Source organism: Falco punctatus, assembly GCF_963210335.1.
Source record: "Falco punctatus genome assembly, chromosome: 21".
Taxonomy (NCBI): Eukaryota; Metazoa; Chordata; class Aves; order Falconiformes; family Falconidae; genus Falco; species Falco punctatus.
In genome coordinates, this window is record NC_137601.1 from 41,820 (window position 1) to 64,445 (window position 22,626).

A 22,626-nucleotide genomic window follows, 5' to 3' on the forward strand; every position below is an offset into this window, starting at 1 on the left:
TGTACTACATATGGTACATATTTTAATATATTTGCACACCATATAGCATATTTGTATATTAGATACATATAATATACAGATATATAGGTACATATGATGTATTTATACATTATATGTAACACACAACTTTATAAATATCTCTATATAATATATATTTATGTTTTTGTATTGTACATTTGCGTATATTTATATTGTATATGTTTGTGCGTATGTGTAATATATTTATGTATGTATATATAGTGTATTTGTACGCGTATATGTAGTATATTTGTACATGTATGTAATAGTATATGTAGTATATTTGTACACGTATGTAACAGTATCTATAGTATATTTGTACGCATACATGTAGGATATTTGTACATGTATGTAACATATATATATGCAATGGTTAATACATATTTATATAGAATACGTTGGGGTATTTTATATTAATAAAATACTCAATAAAATGGCATAAATGCCCCTCCCCCTCCCCGTTTTCTCGGTGGGTTTGGGGGGATCAGCCCCCCCAGTTTGGGTGCGCGGGGGAGGGGCTCCGGGGGGGGAGGGGGGGTCTGGGGGGGGGCTCGGGCCCCCCCGTTCCCTGGTCCCAGAGAGGGTCACGGGGGGGGGGACACACACACGAAGCCCCCACAAGCGGCGGGGTCAAGCCCCAGCAGTGGGGGCAGCTGCACTGGGGGGGACCTCAGTCTCACGGCTGCGAAGCTTTGGGCCGTGACTCAAAAGTATTACAGGATTTATTATAATTACCTTTAACCACCTTAGTGATGTTTGCCTTATGTCTCCCGTGCCTTTTTTTTCCTGCATTAGTTGATTGTAACATAGATCAGGTCATGGTCACCCAGCTACACACAGCCTCGTCGCAATTAACAAGCAAAAAAAGAGGAGGACAGAGAATGTCTGAAGAGAGAGATAGGGGAGGAAGATGGAGAGTGTTTGGCCTGACAAGAGATGAGAGAAGAGCTGGGTATTGTGAAGGAGAGTAGGAAAGATGAACGTGGTTATCTAGTGATAAAGGGGTGCCTGCGTGCGTGTGGTGATAATACAGCTGTGTAACTGCTCAGTGATTCCTGCCCTGAGCCTGGTGGCGCACGCAGCTGCGGTTTGTGTGCGGGCTCAGAGGTGTAAATAGGGGCTTCTCCTCCCCAGACCCCCAGAGTGTGGCCAGGCTGCATTGAGGGGGGGACCTCACAACCCCTGGGACCCGCCCAAGACCCCTAGGGACCCCCCAGGACGTCCAGGAGCCCCCCAGGACCCTCAGAATGTAGCCAGGCTGCATTGGGGGGGACCCCACAACCCCTGGGAGCCCCCAAGACCCCTAGGGACCACCCCAGGATGCCCAGGAGACCCCCAGAGCGTGCCCAAACTGCATTGAGAGGGGACCCCACAACCCCTGGAAGCCCCCCAAGACCCCTTTGAGCCCCCCAGGACCCCCAGAGCGGATCCAGGCTGCATTGGTGGGGGGCAGTGGGAGACCTTCACAGCCCCTGAGGAGCGAGGAGCCCCCCCAAAGCCCCCCACAACAGGGGGGATGTCCATCCCTGCATCCCCACATCATCCCGGTGATGCCTCATGGTAAAATTTTTTTTTTCCAGATGTCCCAGTTCCATTTTCTTATTTTTTCCCCCCAATTTAGGGTCTTTTTAAGGGTGGAGGCGGATCCAAAGGGAATCACATCCCAAATAAAATCATCTGCGTGTTGGCAGCCTGCGAGCATCTCCGTGGTGGTGACGGAGCAGGGGCTGCGTGGGTGGAAGAACCTTTTCTGGAGGGGAAAACTGGGGAAAAATCCCTTCTTTTGGGGGGCTGGGAGTATTTTTTGCACCTGGAGGGCGTGAAACCCGCCCCCAGAGAGCAACTGGAGGGGTGGTGGGACTGGGGTGGAGACCCTGGAGCTGGGATCAGGTTCTCCATCCCCCTCCGTTTCGCTCGGACAAGGATGAAGGACCAACCGAAGCAGGGATGAGGTTTATCTGGTGATGCCGTAGGGGTGCAGCATCCTTCCAAAACGTGATTGCCACCATCCCACGTGTCCTCCTGCCCCTCCACCCCTCCTGGAGTTGTCCCATCCTTCCAGCCCCATTGGGAAAACTCAACCCTCGCGATGGCCAAGCCCCAGCCTGGATGAGAACGAGGGGGTTCGGGTCCAAAGCACGGAGGTGAGTGGAGGAGAAATTCTGATTTATTTTTGGCAGCGGGAAGGGAGTGAGAGCAGGACACGGAGTTGGGCTGTGCCCACCTCCATCCCCAAGATGTTGCAGGAGCCTCTTCTGAAGCCCTTTGGCCAACTCAAGAGTTCGATCATCCAAAGACGAACCATAGATGGGCAGGACAGAGGTTGCATGATGCCACCGAATAACGTCACAGGCAAAAAAAAAAAAACCAAAAAACCCCCTATAAACGAGGAAGAACTCAACCTGCTGTGTCCCAACAGGGTTGTGCGACCGTTTCCACCCCGTTTCTTCCATCCTGAAGATGCTGAGTCCCAAGCGGCGTCTTTAAAACCTTGGTCTATGCCCAAATCCATCCACCATTTGGCAGTGGAAGAAGCCTGTGGTCTGTGTGGTGTTGCTCGGTGCCACCAGAAGAAATTCTCGGACCAAGCCGACGTGACTTTTTGGAGTCTAAAGCCAATGAGTCCACTCCTCCTACCGAACTTCTGCCATGGGTCTGCATCCCACAGCAGAGCCCATCCCAGCAAACGCATCCATCCCGGTCCCTGTGGGGAGCCGGGAAGATGTGGGGACCACCCGCCAGGTCTTTACCCAAGGTGGGTCACCGAGTCTCTACCCAACGTGGGTCCTCCGATGAGTGATGAAGTTTGAACAGCGGATAAAGCTCTTCCCGCAGTCGGGGCACTCGTAGGGCTTCCCTTCCCGGTGGGTCCTTTGGTGTTTAATCAAGGCAGAACTCACGGTGAAGCTCCTGCCGCACTCAGGACACTCATAGGGCTTCTCCCCGGTGTGGATGCGTTGGTGGGTCATCAGGTTGGAGCTGCGGTTGAAGCTCTTGCCGCAGTCGGGGCAGCGGTAGGGTCTCTCCCCCGTATGTGTCCGCTGGTGCCTGATGAGGTCCGAGCTGTTCCGAAACCACTTCCCGCAGTCGACGCATCTGTAGGGCTTCTCCCCGGTGTGGACGCGCTGGTGGATGATGAGGCTGGAGCTCTGGCTGAAGGTCTTCTCGCACTCCTCGCACTTGTAGGGTCTCTCCCCGGTGTGGATCTTCTGGTGGCGGATCAGGTAGGAGCTGACGCTGAAGCTCTTCCCACACTCGGGGCACTTGTAGGGTCTTTCCCCGGTGTGGGTGCGTTGGTGGGACGTGAGGTTGGAGCTCTGGTTGAAGCCCTTCCCGCAATCGGGGCACTTGTAGGGCTTCTCGCCGGTGTGCAAGCGTTGGTGGGTGATGAGGGTGGAGCTGTCGCTGAAGCTCTTCCCGCACTCGGGACACTTGTAGGGTTTCTCCCCGGTGTGTAGACGTTGGTGGGTGATGAGGTGGGAGCTCCGGCTGAAGCTCTTCCCGCACTCCAAGCACTTGTAGGGCTTCTCGCCCGCGTGCAACCGCTGGTGGACCACCAGGTTCGAGCTCCGGCTGAAGCTCCGGCCACATTCCTCGCAGATGGTGGGTCTTTCCTCCTCGGAGCTTCGCGGGGTGGGTTGGCAACCTCTTCCCGTGGGGCATCTTCTTGGCTTCTCCTCCCCGTTGACCTCCTGCTCCACGGAGCCCTTCAAAAGGGCTTCTCCCGCACGGTCCTGCCGGTGGGGTTTCTCCTCCGCTTTCTCCATCCCCGCCTCCATGCCGGCTGGAGGAAGGAACAGGAATGGAATTTGAATCCATGCCAGAGGGAAGGGGGAGGAGATCCTCCCAGATCTGTCGCCGGGAGGACGGCGTCAGCAACGGGGCTGTCCTACACGCAGGAGCAATGCCCGGCTGGAAGAGGGAGGAGAAGAGAGGATGGAAGGTCGAGTGAATTCCTCCTCACCTGCCTGGCTATCTCGTAGCATCTCCTCTTCCTCGCAGCCTCCTCCGTGATCTGGCCAAGGTTTGGGAGCGGCAGATCCTGGTTTGAGGAGCAGGGGGGAGGGAAAGAAGCTGTGAGCACCTTCCCGGCTTGTGGGTTGCTCCTGCCCGAGTCCATCCCTACCGGGAAATCAACAGGCAGGACACCGGCACCATCTTGTGTCCATAAAACCCTCAAGATACAGCCTGTAAAAACCTCCAAAACCTAAGACAGCGCCCATAAAATGCTGCAAAACCCAAGATAGAGCCCACAAAACCCTCCAAAACCCGAGACAGATCCCATAAAACCCTCCAAAACCCGAGACAGAGCCCACAAAACCCTCCAAAACCCAAAATAGAGCCCATAAAACACTCCATAACCCAAGATATAGCCCACAAACCCCTCCAAAACCCAAGATAGAGCCCATAAAATGCTTCATAACCCAAGATATGGCCCACAAAACCCTCCAAAACCCAAGACAGAGCCCATAAAACCTCCAAACCCCGAGACAGATCCCATAAAACCCTCCAAAACCCGAGACAGAGCCCACAAAACCCTCCAAAACCCAAGACAGAGCCCATAAAATGCTCCATAACCCAAGATATAGCCCACAAAACCCTCCAAAACCCAAGATAGAGCCCACAAAACCCTCCAAAACCCAAGACAGAGCCCATAAAACCCTCCAAAACCCGAGACAGAGCCCACAAACCCCTCCAAAACCCAAGATAGAGCCCATAAAACCCTCCAAAACCCAAAATAGAGCCCACAAAACCCTCCAAAACCCAAGATATAGCCCACAAACCCCTCCAAAACCCGAGACAGAGCCCACAAAACCCTCCAAAACCCAAGATAGAGCCCATAAAACACTCCATAATCCAAGACAGAGCCCATAAAATGCTCCATAACCCAAGATATAGCCCACAAAACCCTCCAAAACCCAAGATAGAGCCCACAAAACCCTCCAAAACCCAAGATAGAGCCCACAAAACCCTCCAAAACCCGAGACAGAGCCCACAAAACCCTCCAAAACCCAAGATAGAGCCCATAAAACACTCCATAATCCAAGACAGAGCCCATAAAATGCTCCATAACCCAAGATATAGCCCACAAAACCCTCCAAAACCCAAGATAGAGCCCACAAAACCCTCCAAAACCCAAGACAGAGCCCATAAAACCCTCCAAAACCCGAGACAGAGCCCACAAACCCCTCCAAAACCCAAGATAGAGCCCATAAAACCCTCCAAAACCCAAAATAGAGCCCACAAAACCCTCCAAAACCCAAGATATAGCCCACAAACCCCTCCAAAACCCGAGACAGAGCCCACAAAACCCTCCAAAACCCAAGACAGAGCCCATAAAACACTCCATAATCCAAGACAGAGCCCATAAAATGCTCCATAACCCAAGATATAGCCCACAAAACCCTCCAAAACCCAAGATAGAGCCCACAAAACCCTCCAAAACCCAAGATAGAGCCCACAAAACCCTCCAAAACCCAAGATAGAGCCCACAAGACCCTCCAAAACCCAAGATATAGCCCACAAACCCCTCCAAAACCCAAGACAGATCCCATAAGACCCTCCAAAGCATCAAGACAGAGCCAAGATGTGGGGCATCCTCGAAAGGGAGGTGGGGGAGAAGGAAGGAGCTTGTCCCACTTGGGGAACGTGGTTACGGGAAGGGAAGGAGCAGCTTCGTGTCCCCAGACCAGGACAAGGGCAAGGGCAAGGTCCTTGGCTGTGGCTTAGCCCCAAAATCCCTCGTTCTCAGCCCAAAAACCACCCAACACAACACCCAGACAACACCCGCCCACTCAAGGCATTTCCCCCGCTGTGTTCTACAGGGGGAAACTGAGGCAGGGACCACCAACCCCAAAAAGGGGTCCCACAGGGGTGGGGAAGGAAAGAGCTCTGGGGTCTCCTGTCCCCGTCACCTGGGGGGGGCAAAGTTTGAGGGGGGGGGGGGGGGGGGGGCGATGTTCCTGCTCACCCCACTGTCCTGGGGCCATGGGGGGCTATGGGGCACTGGGGCTGGGGTCCCCTGCTCCGTGGGTGTCCCCCCACCCTTCAGGCTCCCCCCTGCTCTGGAGTCCTGCAGGTCTCAGGGGTCCCAATCTCTGGGGTCTCAGGAGCCTCAGGGGTCCCACTCTTGGGGGTCTCGGGGGTCCCCCCCCTCTCTGGGCATCCCTGGGGGGGGGGGTCTCACTCTCCAGGTTCCCCCTTCCTTGCTGTCTTGGGGGTCCTCTGTCTCCAGGGTCCCGGGGGTCCTGGGAGTCTCTCCCTCTCCAGGATCCCCCCCTCTCCGAGATCCCAGGGGTCTCCGCACTCCCCCCTCTTTAGGGTCCTGGGGGTCCCCCCTCTCCGGGGTCCCGGGGGTCCCACTCTCAGGACTCCCCCCTCTATAGGGTTCTGGGGGTCTCCCCTCCCCAGGGTCCCGGGGGTCCCCCCTCTCCGTGGTCCCCCCTCCCCGGGCTCCCCCCTCTATAGGGTCCTGGGGGTCCCCCTCTCCGGGGTCCCGGGGGTCCCACTCTCAGGACTCCCCCCTCTATAGAGTCCTGGGGCTCTCCCCTCCCCGGGGTCCTGGGGGTCCCCCCTCTCCGCACTCCCCCCTCTGTAGGGTCCTGGGGGTCCCCCCTCTCCGGGGTCCCGGGGGTCCCACTCCCAAGGGTTCCCAGTCTTTAGAGTCCTGGGGGTCTCCCCTCCCCGGGGTCCTAGGGGTCCCCCCTCTCTGCGGTCCCCCTACTCCGGGGTCTCAGGGGTCCCCCCTCCCCGGGCTCCCCCCTCTATAGGGTCCTGGGGGTCCCCCCTCTCCGGGGTCCCGGGGGTCCCACTCTCAGGGCTTCCCACTCTTTAGAGTCCTGGGGGTCTCCCGTCCCCGGGGTCCTGGGGGTCTCCCCTCCCCGGGGTCCCGCGGGTCCCCTCTCTCCGGGATCGCCCCTGTGCGGGTTCCCGGGGGTCCCCACGCCCGGGGCTGCGGGGGCTCCGGGACGCCCCCCCCCGCCCCTTCCCCCCCCCGTACCGGGCGCTCGCTGCGGGGCTGCGGGTTGACAATGGAGGCGGCGGCGGTGCCTGACCCAGGAAGACCAACCCCCCATCGCGGGGGGGGGGGGGGGGCGCATCCCCCCACCCCACCGAGCACAGCCTGCTGCCGGGAGTCGCTACCGCACTCCCCCCCCCCAAAAAAAAAAAAACCAACCAAAACCCACCCACCTCCCGGGGACCCCCCAATACACCCCCAAGAGCCAGTAGTGGGTCAGCTCGGGAGCCCTGCAAGCTGCAAACACCCCCCCCCCATGCCCCCCCCCCCCCCCCAAATAAAACCCACCACCCCGGGTCCCCCCTATACACCCACCCCCCCAAAAAAAGCAATCACACACCCCCGGGTCCCCCCCTTCCCCCCCCTCAAAAAAACCCCACCCCCTCGCATCCCCCCCTGTCCACTTCCCCAAAAAACCACACCCCCGGTCCCACCTATCCCCCCCCAAAAAAAACCCACGCACCCCCTCAGGTCCCCCCTTACTGCCCCCTCCCCAAAAACACCCCACTGTGTCCCCCCATCCACCACCCCAAAAAAACCACCTCCCTCAGGTTCCCCTTATCCCCCCCTCCCCAAAAAACACACCCCAGGGTCACCACCCCCCCAAAAAACACCACCTCCCAGGGACCCCCCCCATCCACACCCCACACCCCCCCAAAAAAATCATCTCCCAAGGACACATACACCACCCCCACCCCCACCACCCCCCCGAGATATTTGTGGCTCAGCTCTGGAGTCCTGCAAGCTCCAAACACCCCCCACCCCCCACCCAAAAAAAACACCCATCACAGGGACCACCACCACCACCACCCCCCAGGCTGAGAACTGACCGCTCATCACACCAGTGAGCAGCTCCATCCCCCACCAGTGAGCAGCTCCATCCCCCCCTGGGCTGGGGACAAAGCGCTACCCAGCCCCTGAGACCCCTCCTGCACCCCCCCCCCCCAATCCCCACCCCCACCCCCAAAACCTCACCCCCCCTTCCCCGTCCCTGCGCCCCCTAAAATTACTCATTAATGACCCACCACAATTAACAAGCTCTCTGGGACGACACCCACCCGACAGCCTGAAGGAATAAACCTTTTATTTCAGAGCAAATGCGTGAAGCACAGTTTTCTGGGTGGAAACAACAGTAAATCCAATAATTCACTAATTACTGGGCTCAAATTAATTATTTTCTATATATGTGTGTGTGCGCACCCATACATATAGATAGATAAAATAATAATTAAAGGGTTTGGAGCATTTCAAATTCCCCGATCGCATCATCCCCTGCATCATCTGGACTAATTAACCATGAGGGTGGGAGACCATCCTAAAATCGATCCCCACCCTCGACGTTTGATGATGTTTTTTTAACAGATTCAGGAATTTCTTTGTCATTAAATTGAAATTTTAAATTCTTGCCCTTCCCCCCCCCCCCCCCCCCCGGTATCAGGGCGGCGCTTCTAGAAGTTTTATTACAGTTTAAATTGTATTAAAGTTGAAATCGGAGTAACTGGGGAGTAAATTGGGGAGTAAAGATACACAGAGGTGGGTTAATACTCGTACGGTGGCTACCAAGAGTCAATAGATGGAAAACGACACAAAAGTTGTAGATCAAACCAGCCGTTCCTGGTGTAGACGACCATCATCGTGGTGGGATGGGATGGGATGGGAAATGACTCCCCCAAGGGAATTAAGGCACAGATGAGGGGTCACAAAGGAATTCCATGGACCCTACTCCTGGCTCTGGGATGCAGTCTCCACCAGTAGACCACACTGGTGGCCATCCTTCCCATGCCAGGGCTGTTGGCCATGAGGTGGACCATCTACCTTGGTGTAGACCCAAAGATGCGATGAGACGGGTTCGTTCAGCAGCAAGACCTCACGTAGTCAACCTACGTCCACACTTACATCATGAGCAAAGTCTTCTCAAGGGCCACCAGGCTTGTAGGTGACATTCGGTGGCATCATCCCAGGCAACTTCATGAATTTCAGCGTACGGACTTCTGGTGTCACCTTCTCTTGAGGTTTCAGCTTGGTCCCACAGCAGGTGGGCTTCTGGTGTCACCTTCTCTTGAGGTTTCAGCTTGGTCCCACAGCAGGTGGACTACTGGTGTCACCTTCTCTTGAGGTTTCAGCTTGGTCCCACAGCAGGTGGGCTTCTGGTGTCACCTTCTCTTGAGGTTTCAGCTTGGTCCCACAGCAGGTGGGCTTCTGGTGTCACCTTCTCTTGAGGTTTCAGCTTGGTCCCACAGCAGGTGGGCTTCTGGTGTCACCTTCTCTTGAGGTTTCGGCTTGGTCCCACAGCAGGTGGACTTCTGGTGTCACCTTCTCTTGAGGTTTCAGCTTGGTCCCACAGCAGGTGGACTTCTGGTGTCACCTTCTCTTGAGGTTTCAGCTTGGTCCCACAGCAGGTGGACTTCTGGTGTCACCTTCTCTTGAGGTTTCAGCTTGGTCCCACAGCAGGTGGGCTTCTGGTGTCACCTTGAGGTTTCAGCTTGAACCCACCACTGGCTCTGAAGGCCACTCAAAGCCAAGGAAACACTCCCTTGGGTTACCCCGAAGGTGTTTAATAATTACCTAAATGGGATGTTCTTGTTAGGGGACACTGTTTGGGGTCGGCCACGGTCCTGCTCCCAACTCAAGCAGCCGTGATAGCAAGGGAACGCGAAGATCTCACGGCGAGGTAGTCATTGCATCTAACTCACTGACCAGGACTTTAGCGTCGGATGCCATCGAGCGCTCCCACGCCTGTCCCCAAAAAGGTGACGTCCCTGCATGGGCATCGGTTGAGCTGAGGTAGGACAGCGCTATGGAGTTCAGGTGGCCATCCCTCATCAACACCAAACGAGAAGGTGGCTCCAGTCTGGATGTCTTCCCGCTCGCTCAACCCAGCGTAAGGACCAGTTGGGATCCAAAAGTTGGGGGTTTTCCCATCACCTAAGGACCTACTTGAGTAAAAAAAGGGGATGAAGTCAAGGGTGAGTCGGGAACGATGGTTGGAGGCTTGGTTGTGACGAGTTTGGGAGGAGACGGACTCAGACATGAGGGAATAAGACTAAATTTGAAAGCAAGAGCCCAGAGGCACTCGGGGTCAACGAGGTGAGAAGAATAAGGGTCATGCTACAAAAAGGTTGACGTAGGAGCGCCATGTCATCAGTAATTCGCTAATTATTAACACACAACCGTGGTGATCAGGCAGGACATGGGGCGCATCTCTGGATGAGTCCCTCGGACCAGTCGATGGACGCGGGGCACCTCAAGTTCTTTTACAGTTGAGCTGTGGAAGCACCATCCGGACTCAGCTGATCGTCACGGCCCACCTCTGCTCCCGCTCTCTGCTGGCTCTTTCCATTCTGCACGCGGTGCTCGGCCACATCACGGGAAGGAACGCCACCAGCCCTGGTCCTCCTGTGAATCTCCTGGTGCCTCGTACGGTGGGAGGCTTGCCGGAAGGTTTTTTTGCAGATGGGGCAGGTGTAGGGTCTTTCTCCCGTGTGGGTTCGTCGGTGGGTGACAAGGAGAAAGTTCGAGTGGAAATTCTTCCCGCAGTCAGAGCATCTGTAAGGTCTCCCCTCGGTGTGGAACCGCTGGTGCTTCAGGAGAGCCGCGATGGCACTGAAACACTCCCCACAACTGGGACACTTGTAGGGTTTCTCCTCGGTGTGGCTCCTCCGGTGTCTCCGAAGGGTTGAGCTATCGTTGTAGCACTTCTCGCAGTCAGGACACTTGAAGGGTCTCTCTCCCGTATGGATCCGTTGGTGTTTCTGTAGGGTTGCGCTGTGGCTGAAGCTCTTCTCGCACTTGGAGCATCTATAGGGTCGCTCTCCGGCGTGGGTGGCCCGGTGAAGGACCAGAGTTGACTTTGTATGGAAGCTCTTACTACAGTAGGGGCATTTGTAACGTCCCTCCGCCGCGTGGGCTCCCGGAGATGCCCTCTGCGTCTTCTCCACGTGCATCTTCTTGTGTTTGATGAGTCCAGAGCTGTCCGTGTAGCTTTGCCCGCAGTCCATACATCTGTAGGGTCTCTCCCCGGTGTGGCTTCGCTGGTGTCTCGTAAGGTGGGAGCTCAAGCGAAAGCTTTTATCGCAGTCGAGGCAGTTGTATGGTTTCTCCCCGGTGTGGATCCTCCGGTGGGCGACCAGGTCTGAACTCATGATGAAGCTCTTCCCGCACTCGGGGCATTTGTAGGGTTTCTCCCCGGTGTGGACCCGCTGGTGGACGATGAGGATCGACCTCCGGTTGAAGCCCTTCCCGCACACCGAGCACTTGAACGGCTTCTCCCCCGTATGGATCCGCTGATGAATGGCCAAGTAGCGCCTCAAGCTGAAGTTCTTCCCGCACGCAAGGCACCGAAAAGGGTTGTCCGCGCTATGGGTGGCTTCGTGGGCCAGTAGATACGCGCTCAACCGAAAGCTCTTCCCGCAAACGAGGCAGACGTAGGGTTTGTCCCCGGTGTGGATCTTCCGATGGGTGCTGAGGGTGGAGGTGAGACGGAAACACTTCCCGCAATCCGAGCACTTGTAGGGTTTCTCGCCCGTGTGGATCCGCTGATGCTTGTTGAGCGCTGACCCGACGCGGAAACCCTTCCCGCACTCGTGGCAGGTGAAGGGCTTCTCACCGGTGTGGATGCGCTGGTGGGGGATGAGGAAGGACCTCCGGCTGAAGATCTTCCCGCAGTCGGGGCAGGTATAGGGGGCCTCGGGGGTGGCCCCACTCTTCCTGCAGCTATAGGGTTTCTTCTTCGCACGGCTCCCGCGGCGGGCCGGCAGCCGCCCACCCTTCCTCGGTGACAGGCGCCCATGGGCATCGTTGCTCGGTTCTTCCGAGGCTTCCTGGGGTTGACTCTCACACTCCTGCCCTTGGTTTAGCTCTTGGCAGATGTCCACCTCAGACGGGTCCCAACCCAGCACGAATCCTTCTGGTTCCTCCAGACCGTTTGCATTCCCATCGGCCATCCCGTCAGCTGTAGGGATGAAGATCCCAAGCCACAGTGAGGCCACGGCCTTTGCCAAAGTTCTCAGGGATGTGTAAGGCTCTGACGCCCAAATCTGAGCCTGCTCAGCAGCTCCGGTGGTCCCACGGGGGGTGGTGGTGACCCCAGGCTCCAACCCCACACCCATGCAGCTCACGGGGCATAAGGACACAGAAAAGACCACGGGAAAGAGACCTACGGAGGGTGACCAGAGAAGGTCCACGTGGACCTCTGGGCTGAGGAAGGATGACGGCGTGCCCTTCTCCTCCCCCGCTGCCCACCTACCCATGGGGCTTCTCCTCCGTGCCACCCTCTCCCCCCGCACCCAGTTCCCAACCCTGGCTCCACTGGGAAGACCTGGAGAAGATCGAGGACGTGGTGATGGGTGATGGAGTCGCACCCCATGGGTGGGATGGGTCCAACCATCACCCCGCCGTGTGTCCCAAAGCATCAGCAGCCACCAGCAGCCACCTGGCCCCTGGCAGGACACGACCACCACCACCTGCCCCACATCTGCATCCCACCCCAGCCGCCCCTGGCCCCCCCAGAGCTCAGCCCCACGGCACAGCCCGTGGACCACTCCCAACCCATCTCCTCGCCCCACGCGGCCCCAGGACCCCCCTCGCCAGGTACCGGTGGGATGCGGTGGGGGGATGTGGAGATGGCTCCTCTGGTGACCCGGAGAGAGTGAGCCCTGGAGCCGCATGGTCCCTCCTCTTCCTCCTCCGTCCCTCCTCCTCCCGCCCCTCCTCCATCCCTCCTCCTCCTCCTGCTCCTCCTGCTCCTGCTCCTGCATCTCTCCTCATCCTGCTCCTCCCCCATCCCTCCTCTTCCTGCTCCTGCTCCTCCTCCTGCTCCAACCCTCCTCTTCCTGCTCCTCCTCCTCCTCCTCCTCCATCCCTCCTCCTCCTCCATCTCTCCTCCTCCTGCTCCTCCTCATCCCTCCTCTTCCTGCTCCTGCTCCTCCTCCTCCTCCATCCCTCCTCCTCCTCCATCTCTCCTCCTCCTGCTCCTCCTCATCCCTCCTCTTCCTGCTCCTGCTCCTCCTCCTCCTCCATCTCTCCTCCTCCTGCTCCTCCTCATCCCTCCTCTTCCTGCTCCTGCTCCTCCTCCTCCTCCATCCCTCCTCCTCCATCTCTCCTGCTCCTGCTCCTCCCCCATCCCTCGTTTTCCTGCTCCTGCTCCTGCTCCTCCTCCACCCCGCCTCCACCTTCACCGGGGACCAGCGCCCACCCTTGGTCCCCACTTTCCCCCCTCCGACCCCAAAACTCATGGCACCCCCAGGAGGGCCAGGGACGGAGATGATGGGGTTGGCTGCTCCCACCCGCGCTGGGTCAACCCGGGAAGGGAAAGAGTAAAAGCGAGAAAAGTCGTGGGTGGAGATAAAAATGGTTTAATAAGAGAAAGGAGGAGGAGGAGGAGGAGAAGGAGAAGAAGGAGGAGAAGGAGAAGGAGGAGGAGGAGGATGAGAAGGAGGAGGAGAAGGAGCAGGAGGAGGAGGAGAAGGAGAAGGAGGAGAAGGAAGATGAGAAGGAGGAGGAGGAGGAGAAGAAAGGGAAGGAGAAGGAGAAGGAGGAAAAGAAGGAGGAGGAGAAGGAGGAGGAGGAGAAGGAGGAGGAGGAGGATGAGAAGGAGGAGGAGAAGGAGCAGGAGGAGGAGGAGAAGGAGAAGGAGGAGAAGGAAGATGAGAAGGAGGAGGAGGAGGAGAAGAAAGGGAAGGAGAAGGAGAAGGAGGAAAAGAAGGAGGAGGAGAAGGAGGAGGAGGAGAAGGAGAAGGAGGAGAAGGAAGATGAGAAGGAGGAGGAGGAGAAGAAGAAAGGGAAGGAGGAAGAGAAGGAGAAGGAGGAGGAGGAGAAAGGGAAGAAGAAGAAGGAGAATCAGTGATACAAAGGCCATCACTCGCCACCTCCCGTGGGGAGACTGATGCCCAGGCGGTTCCTGACCGAACCCTCCCCCCCCACAACCTCCCCCTCCCCGTTTTATTGCTGGACACGAGGAGATCCGGCCGGGAACATCCCCCTGGTCGGGCCACCTGCCTGGTTGCATCCCCACCCTCGGTCCCTCGTGCATCCCCCTCCTCACTGGTCAATGGACAGGACACAAACCCGAAGGACATTACGAGCAAAATCCACAATACTTGATAAGAAATTTAAAAAAAAAAAAAAAATAATATTTCTTCCATTTACTGCGGGAGACATGCATCCGCTCGATACGTGTGCCTATACGAACGTATGTGCGCATGTATAGAACGGAGCATCCCACCCGCTCCGTTTTTATTGCTGGGTCCTGGTGGGATTTTTGCTTCCTCCAAACCGCCCAAGACTTTTTACTGTGATTTTCCCCCATCAACAGCGTCTCCTTCCTCAGGGTAAAATAGTCCCTGGGCTGTCGGTGCGAGCAGCTCCCTCTCCCTTCTGCCATCCCCGCATCCCACCGGGAAGTACGAAAGCCTCAGCCTTGGTGAGCCCCATCACCGATGTTCCTCTTCGCCGTTCGCAATCAGGTAATAATTAGCGGTAGACATTTTTAACGAAGTGATGAACAGGGAGAGGCCAACACAGTAAGAGTGAACTGAATAAAGCACGACACGAAGGTCACAGCTGGTGAAACAAAGACGTGAGGTGGCCATCAACGTCCCTCTGCTACGTCGTACCAAGGCTGTCCAACAGTTTGTTCAACCCTGGGTCTCGTTAATGACCTCGCTGGATAACGAGGCTTTAGAATCCCTTTGGACTCACGGGAGCACCCTGGTTTTGCTGAGAAGGAAGCGTTTCTTCAACAGCTCCTTTTCTTGGACCCACAAATCCCCGTGGAGAAGGTGGGACTCTTGGTTATGGTGGTCCCACGTGTTGGGGTGAAGGAAGAGCCGCATTGTCCACATACCCAAGGCACCTGCTGGTAAATCTCCTCCTTCTTCACATCTTCGTGCAGGCACTCATGTTTAAAAGCAGCAAGGGGCTCACACGACCCCTCATCCCCCACCAAAAAAACACCTTGGTGGGACATTAGCACCCCCCAGCCATCTCTGATTTTCCCCTCTGAGACCACCGGGCTCCATGGGCTGAGACCAAGGGTGGAAGTCCCTACCTAGGGAGACCCCGACCCCCTAATTCCGTGGCACGTCACCCCCTGCAGAAGCTCCTTGGCCCACCGGCACCTCCTCCAAGTGTGTCCTCTGATGGCGAAGACACTCGGCGCCCACGCTGAACAACTTCCCGCAGACCAGGCAGGCGTGGGAACAATCCTGCCTGTGGATCTGCTGGTGGGTGGTGAGGTGGGAGCTGCTCCGGAAGGTTTTCTGGCATTGCTGGCAGCTGTAGGGCTTCTCTCCCGTGTGGATCCATCGGTGCAAGATGAGTTTTTGCTTCTGAGTGAAGGACTTCCCGCAATCGGAGCAGGAGAAAGGTTTTTCTCCGGTGTGGGTCCTGCGATGCCTGGAAAGGCTGGAGTTCTGGGTGAAGCACTCCCCGCACTCGGGGCACTCGTACGGTCTCTCCCCCTTATGGATCCTGTGGTGGGACACCAGGTTGGAGAAGTCGTTGAAGGTCTTCCCGCAATCCGGGCACTTGTACGGTCGCTCTCCCGTGTGGTTCCTTTGGTGGCGTTTCAGGCTGTTTCTCCAGCAGAAGGTCTTCCCACATTCTGGGCATTTATGTGTCTTCTGCTTGGCACGGGCCACCGGCTTGCTGGTGGTGGCACGGTTGTCCTTCAGGCCACCCTCTTGTCTCGTCGGTGACTGCTCCTTCTTCGTCTTCAACGTCTCCTCTGGCACCTGGGGTGGTTGTCCCAGCTCCAGCTGGGTTTTCTTGGTGCCTGCTCAAGAAAGACAAAGATGTTGCACCAACAGGACTTCCAAGACCAAGGATGGAGGAGAAACCCAAGTATCTGTTGGGGTAATGCAAGCTGGGAAGACCCAGGTGGGGTTTTGCAGTGGTGGAGGATGGGCGAAGAGAGGCCTCCATGTCCACAAATGAACCTGGAAAACGTTCTTGGAGACCACCTGCTACCACCAAGACTGATTCATGACCCCTCACCCCTGCATGGAGGAGGTTTTTCCAGTGCAGCTCCGTTAGTTGGAGGTCTCCAGTCCAACCTCCTGCTCAGACCTATCCCCACCGATACTTCAACCCAACCAGAGGACAGAGCGAATCCACCCCCAGGGACATCTCCCACCCCATCACTGCTGCCACGCCGGGAGCAGGAACCCCAAGACGGCCCCACCACATGCTCCTCCAGACCAGGAGGCCACAGCTCCAGCAGGGCACGGGACACCTCACACCAAGCCGCCTCCCAGGACTCACGGTTATGGAGCACCTGCTGATGCCTCATGAGGTGAGACCTCTTGCGGAAGGTCTTCTCGCAGTGCGGGCAGGCGTACGGTCTCTCCCCCGTGTGGATGCGGTGATGGGTGATGAGGTCCGAGCGCCAGGAGAAGCGTTTCCCGCACGTGGTGCAGAGAAAGGGCTTCTCCTTGGTGTGCGTCCTCCAGTGACGCAGGAGGACCACGCTCTGCGTGAAGCTCTTCCCGCAGTCCAAGCACTTGAAGGGTTTCTCTCCCGTGTGGATCCGTCGGTGACGGGTCAGGCTGCTCCCCCAAGTGAAGATCTTCTTGCAGTCCACGCACTTGTACACCTTCCCCCTGGAGCTGCTCTGTGGCGGGGTGGCATCTTCTTGAAGGTCCTCGGCGTACGTCCCTTTGAAGGAGCATTTTCGGGGTCGTCTTGGTGCTTGGCCACCTTGCTTATCATCTGGCTGGTGTTGAACGTCGTGGTCTGTGTCCACCCTGGGGCTCTGGGGCTCCTCTCTGAGACCTTCCACCATCACCTCGTGCTCTTCCATGAGTTGGGACGCCGCCTTCTTCTCGCTGTCTGTCCCATCACCCGTTGGGAGACCAAAGTAGGTCGTTTGATGCGTGTTAAAGGGATGTCAAGAGCAGCCACCTTCTCCAGCGGCTCCAGACCACGCCAGTACCACCCAGTACACTGCTGGAGCCCTTCCAGCAAGACCTCCACTCCCTCCACCAGCTCCCAGTTCACTCCAGTAGCTGCCACTGCAGAGCAGGGGTGCCCGCACTCCCAGCCTGACTCCTGTAGGTGACCCCAAACCCACTCACCACCAGTTTCCCCCAGAAACAATTAAAAGATGGACTAACGATGACAGGACCAACGGTGACGACCAACACGTAGACCAGCCCCCTCCCACTACACCACCGGCCCCTTTTACACCCTTTTTCTGGCTGCCCCCCCCCCATTTTTTTCCCCCCTGCCCGCCGCCCCTGCTCATCACCCTCTCCCAGCGCTCCATCCTTACGTGCTGCAAAGCTCTTGGTAGAACATCAAAGTTCTACCAGTGGGTAGAAGACCACCCATTGGTGCGACCCAGCGAGGTTTGCGTCGGGTTAAGGTCTCCGTTAACGTTAATTGGGCAGGTTTTAGGTCTCCTCTGGGCGCTCGTTGCCCCTTCGGGACCTTATCTCCTCCTCACACCCCACACCAACGTTTGCTCTTGAGTCCTTATCGTGGTGCGGGGAGGGCTTTGCTCCCGGACGCTCTTGGTGGTGGCCTCTGGGTCCAGATACTCTTAAAGGAGACCTGTGTTGGGTGCCCGGGGGGGGCCACAGGCAGAGGAACCGTGGAAAGAGGGGGCAGGTCTTAAAATTGGGGGGTGGGGGGGTGGGGGGGTGGGCAGAAGGTCCTTACCTGGGGACACCACGCTCTGATGGGTCCTCTCTTGGACGGCGTCATGGGAAGAGCGGTGGTCCACGGGCCACCCCACCGGGCGAGGCTGGTGGAGCTCCATCCCCTTGGGTGATGGGGAGGGTCCAACTGGGGAGGCTTCAGAGCCCTCCCAGGTGGGTTTGGTTATTTGGGGGGTGGGGGGGTGGTCTCCAGCCTCCCCCATCCCCAGAGGGGACAACCTGCATTGGCCACAAGCACTAAGGAGCTCTGCTGGGTGTCGGGGGGTGGGGGGTGGGGGGACCTTCTTGACCCCCTCCCCAAAATACCCTGTTATCTGGGGGGGGTGCCCTGGACACCCCCATGTCCTGTGGGTCCTCTTTGCCTTCAGGGCACTGCCCAGGACCCCCCCCCCCCCCATTACCTATAGGATGCTGCCCAGGACACCCCCCCCCATTACCTATAGGGTGCTGCTCGGGACCCCCCCCATTACCTATGGGGAGCTGCTAAGGACCCCCCCACCCCATTACCTATAGGGTGCTGCTCGGGACCCCCCCCATTACCTACGGGGAGCTGCCCAGGACCCCCCCCCATTGCCTATAGGGTGCTGCTTGGGACCCCCCCCCCATTACCTATGGGGAACTGGCCGGGACCCCCCCCCATTACCTACAGGGAGCTGCCCAGGACACCCCACCCCCCCATTACCTATGGGGAACTGGCCGGGACCCCCCATTCCCTACGGGGGACTCCTCGGGACCCCCCCCCCCCCCATTACCTATAGGGTGCTGCTTGGGACCCCCCCCCATTACCTATGGGGAACTGGCCGGGACCCCCCATTCCCTACGGGGGACACCTCGGGACCCCCCCCCTCTTTACCTATAGGGAGCTGCCCAGGACCCCCCCGCCCCGTTACCTACCGGGACACCCCCCCCCCCTCCCTGCAGCCGCTGCCCAGGACCACCCCCCCCCCCCGCCATTACCTATAGAGTGCTGCTCGGGACCCCCCCCATTACCTATGGGGAACTGGCCGGGACCCCCGCCCTCATTAGCTATAGGGTGCTGCTCGGGACCCCCCCCATCATTACCTATAGGGACCTGCTCAGAACCTCCCCCCCCCCGTTACCTACCGGGACCACCCCCCGTTCCCTGCAGCCGCTGCCCAGGACACCCCCCACCCCCCCATTAGCTACGGGGAGCTGCCCGGGACCCCCCTCATTACATACGGGGGACGGCTCAGGACCCCCTCCCCCATTACCTATAGGGTGTCTCTCGAGACACCCCCCCCCCCGTTACGTACCGGGAGCTGCCCGGGACCCCCCCCCCGTTACCCACCGGGACACCCCCCCTCCGCTTCCTGCAGCCGCTGCCCAGCCCCCCCCCCCCCCCCTCCCCGGTTACCTACGGGGAGATGCCGGGACCCCCCCCCCCGCCCCCCGTTCCCTGCAGCCGCCGCCCGGGACCCCCCCGGTACCTGCGCGCGCCGCCCGGCGGGGATCGCTCCGGCCGGTCCTGGGGGCGCACGGGGGGGGTGTCCCCCCCCAACACCACCCCCCACACCCCCAACACCACCCCCCCACCCCCCAGCCCGGCTCCGGTCCCGCTGTCCCGGCCCCTTCCTGTGCCTCGGCACACCGAGCCGGGCTGCAACAAACCGGGAACTGGGGGGGGGGGGGGGCGGGATGGAGCCCCCCGGTGTCACTGGGAGATGCTGGGGGGAACTGGGATGGAGCCCCCCGGTGTCACTGGGAGATGCTGGGGGAAACTGGGATGGAGCCCCCCAGTGTTACCGGGAATTGCGGGGGAGCAGGATGGAGCCCCCCGGTGTCACTGGGAGATGCTGGGGGGAACTGGGATGGAGCCCCCCAGTGTTACCGGGAATTTCGGGGGGGGGGGGCGGGATGGAGCCCCCCGGTGTCACTGGGAGATGCTGGGGGAACTGGGATGGAGTCCCCCAGTGTTACCGGGAATTGCGGGGGAGCAGGATGGGGGCCCCCCCGGTGTCACTGGGAGATGCTGGGGGGAACTGGGATGGAGCCCCCCGGTGTTACTGGGAGATGCTGGGGGGAACTGGGATGGAGCCCCCCGGTGTCACTGGGAGATGCTGGGGGGAACTGGGATAGAGCCCCCCAGTGTTACTGGTTGCTGCTGGGGGAAACTGGATGGAGCCCCCCAGTGTTACCGGGAATTGCGGGGGAGCAGGATGGAGCCCCCCGGTGTCACTGGGAGATGCTGGGGGGAACTGGGATGGAGCTCCCCAGCGTTACTGGGAGATGCTGGGAGGAACTGGGATGGAGCCCCCCAGTCCTGCCCCCTCCATCTAAAGCGGAGCAAGCTCACGGTTTAATTAGACAGAAATTAGGGGTCGGGTGTCCCGAGCCAGGACCACGAGGTGGGGGCAGGGACCCGATTCCACGGACGCCAGATGACCTTCCCAACTCTGAAAAATACCTAATTAAGGCTGGAATTTAACCCAAAACCTGATTAATTCAACCCATTAATGAGTTTCCAGCATCTCAGTGTGGAGGTGGAGGAGAAGGAAAGTTCTTCCACTTGGTTCCGAGAGCAGAAGGACTCGGCTCCTGGACATCACCTTGGACCCACCTCCCAGCGCAGAAAAATCCAGATGTTGGGTTTTTATCTGGGAAAACCTGCGTTTTCCTGCGCCAATTAACGCTGAGCGTTCTTAACGAGGTCTCTGGGCTCTCCGAGTTGCTGGAGGATCATGGGGGGTGAAGGGGAGGAAGATGAGGGCTGGACCTGCGGCCTTCTGCACCCTGAGCAGGAGCTATGGGGCTGGAGACCCCAAAAGTCACAACCCATCATGGATGCCCACCTACACTGGGGAGTTTCCACCACCTCCCACTTCAGTATGGGGCTGGAGACCCCAAAAGTCACAACTCATCATGGATGCCCACCTACGCCGGGGAGTTGCCACCACCTCCCACTTCAGTATGGGGCTGGAGACCCCAAAAGTCACAACCCATCATGGATGCCCACCTACACCGGGGAGTTGCCACCACCTCCCACTTCAGTATGGGGCTGGAGACCCCAAAAGTCACAACTCATCATGGATGCCCACCTACGCCGGGGAGTTGCCACCACCTCCCACTTCAGTATGGGGCTGGAGACCCCAAAAGTCACAACCCATCATGGATGCCCACCTACGCCGGGGAGTTGCCACCACCTCCCACTTCAGTATGGGGCTGGAGACCCCAAAAGTCACAACCCATCATGGATGCCCACCTACACTGGGGAGTTGCCACCACCTCCCACTTCATGGGGTGGTTCTGGTGGGACCTCAGCCCCTTGTAGCAATTCCCGCACATGGAGAACTTGTAGGGACCTTCTCTGTGTGGGTCTGATGAGCTTTGAGGTCATGGGGGCTCCTCCGTGTGGGTCTGGTGGTGTCTGATGAGCTTTGAGGTCATGGTGAAGCCCTTCCCACAGCTGGGACATCTGTAGGGTCTGGGATCCACTGGCTGGACCTTCTACCAAAGCTTTTCCTGCAGTTCTGTTCCACGTCAGGTCTCTCTCCGAGGTGGGTCACCCTATGGGTGGTGAGGTGGGACCTCTGGGCAAAGCACCTCCATTGCTGGGGCAGGCAGGACCCTCCCCCAACAGAGAACACACAGCGGGAGATCAGGTCCTCAAGGATGTCCCAGCTGTAGGAGAAGCTGCTCTGCACCATCTCATGGTGGTTCCCCAGCACCCCCAGGGTCCTCCGGCCGCGGCATCATCCCACCTTGGGCTGGAGAAGGATGGAGACCCAGGAGATGCTCCATGGGAGCCGTGAGCTGATAGGAACCGGCAGCTCCAAGCCTGACCTACTTCCCTCCTCCATCCCTGGGGATGTCCCTCAGGAGCCGCCGGCTGGAGGAGGAGCTCCTGGAGGTCACCACGGAGGGTCCCGTCCTGGAGGTCACCACGGAGGGTCCTGTCCTGGAGGTCACCACGGAGGGTCCTGTCCTGGAGGTCACCACGGAGGGTCCTGGCCTGGAGGTCACCACGGAGGGTCCCGTCCTGGAGGTCACCACGGAGGGTCCTGTCCTGGAGGTCACCACGGAGGGTCCTGGCCTGGAGGTCACCACGGAGGGTCCCGTCCTGGAGGTCACCACAGAGGGTCCCGTCCCGGAGGTCACCACGGAGGGTCCTGTCCTGGAAGTCACCACGGAGGGTCCTGTCCCGGAGGTCACCACGGAGGGTCCTGTCCTGGATGTCACCACGGAGGGTCCTGTCCTGGAGGTCACCACGGAGGGTCTCCCATCCCTCAAGAACTTGCCCAAGCCCCTCGCTGGGTTGTCCAAGCAGCCCACCCAACCCTGGAGGAGATGTTGGCTCCACCACGGGCGCTCTGGACCACCCCCCCTCCCGGCTTCCATCCCTCAGGACACAAGGGTGGCATCCTGCTCTCCATCCCACCTCCAGGGTGACCTCCTGCCGTGGGGGGTGACCTAGTGCCATTGTCCCCTTGGGCGTCACCTTCTCCCTGGTCCAGCTGTGGAGCACCCAGCACCTCCTGGGGCTGCTCCAGGCCATGGAAGAGGTGGGAGCAGGATGGATCCCAGCTCCTTGACCTGATTTAGATGTTTACCAGCGGCTGGAGGAGAGGGGAGGGAGAGTCCCATCCCCCACCCCCCCACCCGCGCCTAATTCTGCTCGTTGGCTTCAAAGGAAGCTGAGCAGGGAGGGTGCTGAGCACCACGCGCGGGGTGCAGCGGGAAGGGTGCTGAGCACCTTGCGCAGAGATGCTGAGCACTATGCGCAGTGCATGGGGATGCTGAGCGCTGTGTGGCATGTCCGGGGTGCGGCTGGCAGGGTGCTGAGCACCACGCAGTGTGCACCTAGAAGGGTGCTGAGCACCACGCAGCATGCACAGGGATGCTGAGCACCATGCCGCATGCAGAAGGTGCAGCTGGGTGGGCGCTGAGCACCACGCACCGTGCACAGGGTGCATC

General features: G+C 58.8%; 2 protein-coding genes and 1 long non-coding RNA gene across 7 annotated transcripts; all 3 read right to left on the reverse strand.

Moving 5' to 3' along the window:
• Positions 1 to 1,354: 1,354 nt before the first annotated feature.
• LOC308055969 (uncharacterized protein) lies at positions 1,355 to 13,405 on the reverse strand. Of its 5 annotated transcripts, none has more exons than XM_080370650.1 (3): positions 12,630 to 13,020; positions 3,983 to 4,140; positions 1,355 to 3,802 (listed from the first exon to the last, which is right to left on the reverse strand). In XM_080370650.1, the coding sequence occupies exons 1-3, from the start codon at positions 12,989 to 12,991 to the stop codon at positions 2,790 to 2,792; spliced, it is 1,533 nt and encodes a 510-aa protein (XP_080226776.1). In that variant the 5' UTR covers positions 12,992 to 13,020; the 3' UTR covers positions 1,355 to 2,789. The 5 variants fall into 5 exon arrangements, with proteins under 5 accessions (XP_080226776.1, XP_080226777.1, XP_080226778.1 ...); XM_080370651.1 differs by having other exon boundaries at positions 3,983 to 4,060; positions 12,630 to 13,017; XM_080370652.1 differs by lacking the exon at positions 12,630 to 13,020 and adding an exon at positions 7,019 to 7,205 and having other exon boundaries at positions 3,983 to 4,060.
• Positions 13,406 to 14,050: 645 nt separating this feature from the next.
• LOC308055985 (uncharacterized protein) lies at positions 14,051 to 19,217 on the reverse strand. Its single transcript, XM_080370684.1, has 4 exons — positions 19,143 to 19,217; positions 17,694 to 17,840; positions 16,298 to 16,874; positions 14,051 to 15,809 (listed from the first exon to the last, which is right to left on the reverse strand). Exons 2-4 carry the CDS (start codon positions 17,793 to 17,795, stop codon positions 15,103 to 15,105), a joined length of 1,386 nt encoding a protein of 461 aa, XP_080226810.1. The 5' UTR covers positions 17,796 to 17,840; positions 19,143 to 19,217; the 3' UTR covers positions 14,051 to 15,102.
• A 29-nt stretch (positions 19,218 to 19,246) lies between these two features.
• On the reverse strand, positions 19,247 to 21,675 carry LOC308056018. The gene is made up of 3 exons (XR_013924674.1): positions 20,938 to 21,675; positions 20,505 to 20,527; positions 19,247 to 20,464 (listed from the first exon to the last, which is right to left on the reverse strand). It is a non-coding gene; the product is annotated as an uncharacterized lncRNA (long non-coding RNA).
• Positions 21,676 to 22,626: the final 951 nt, after the last annotated feature.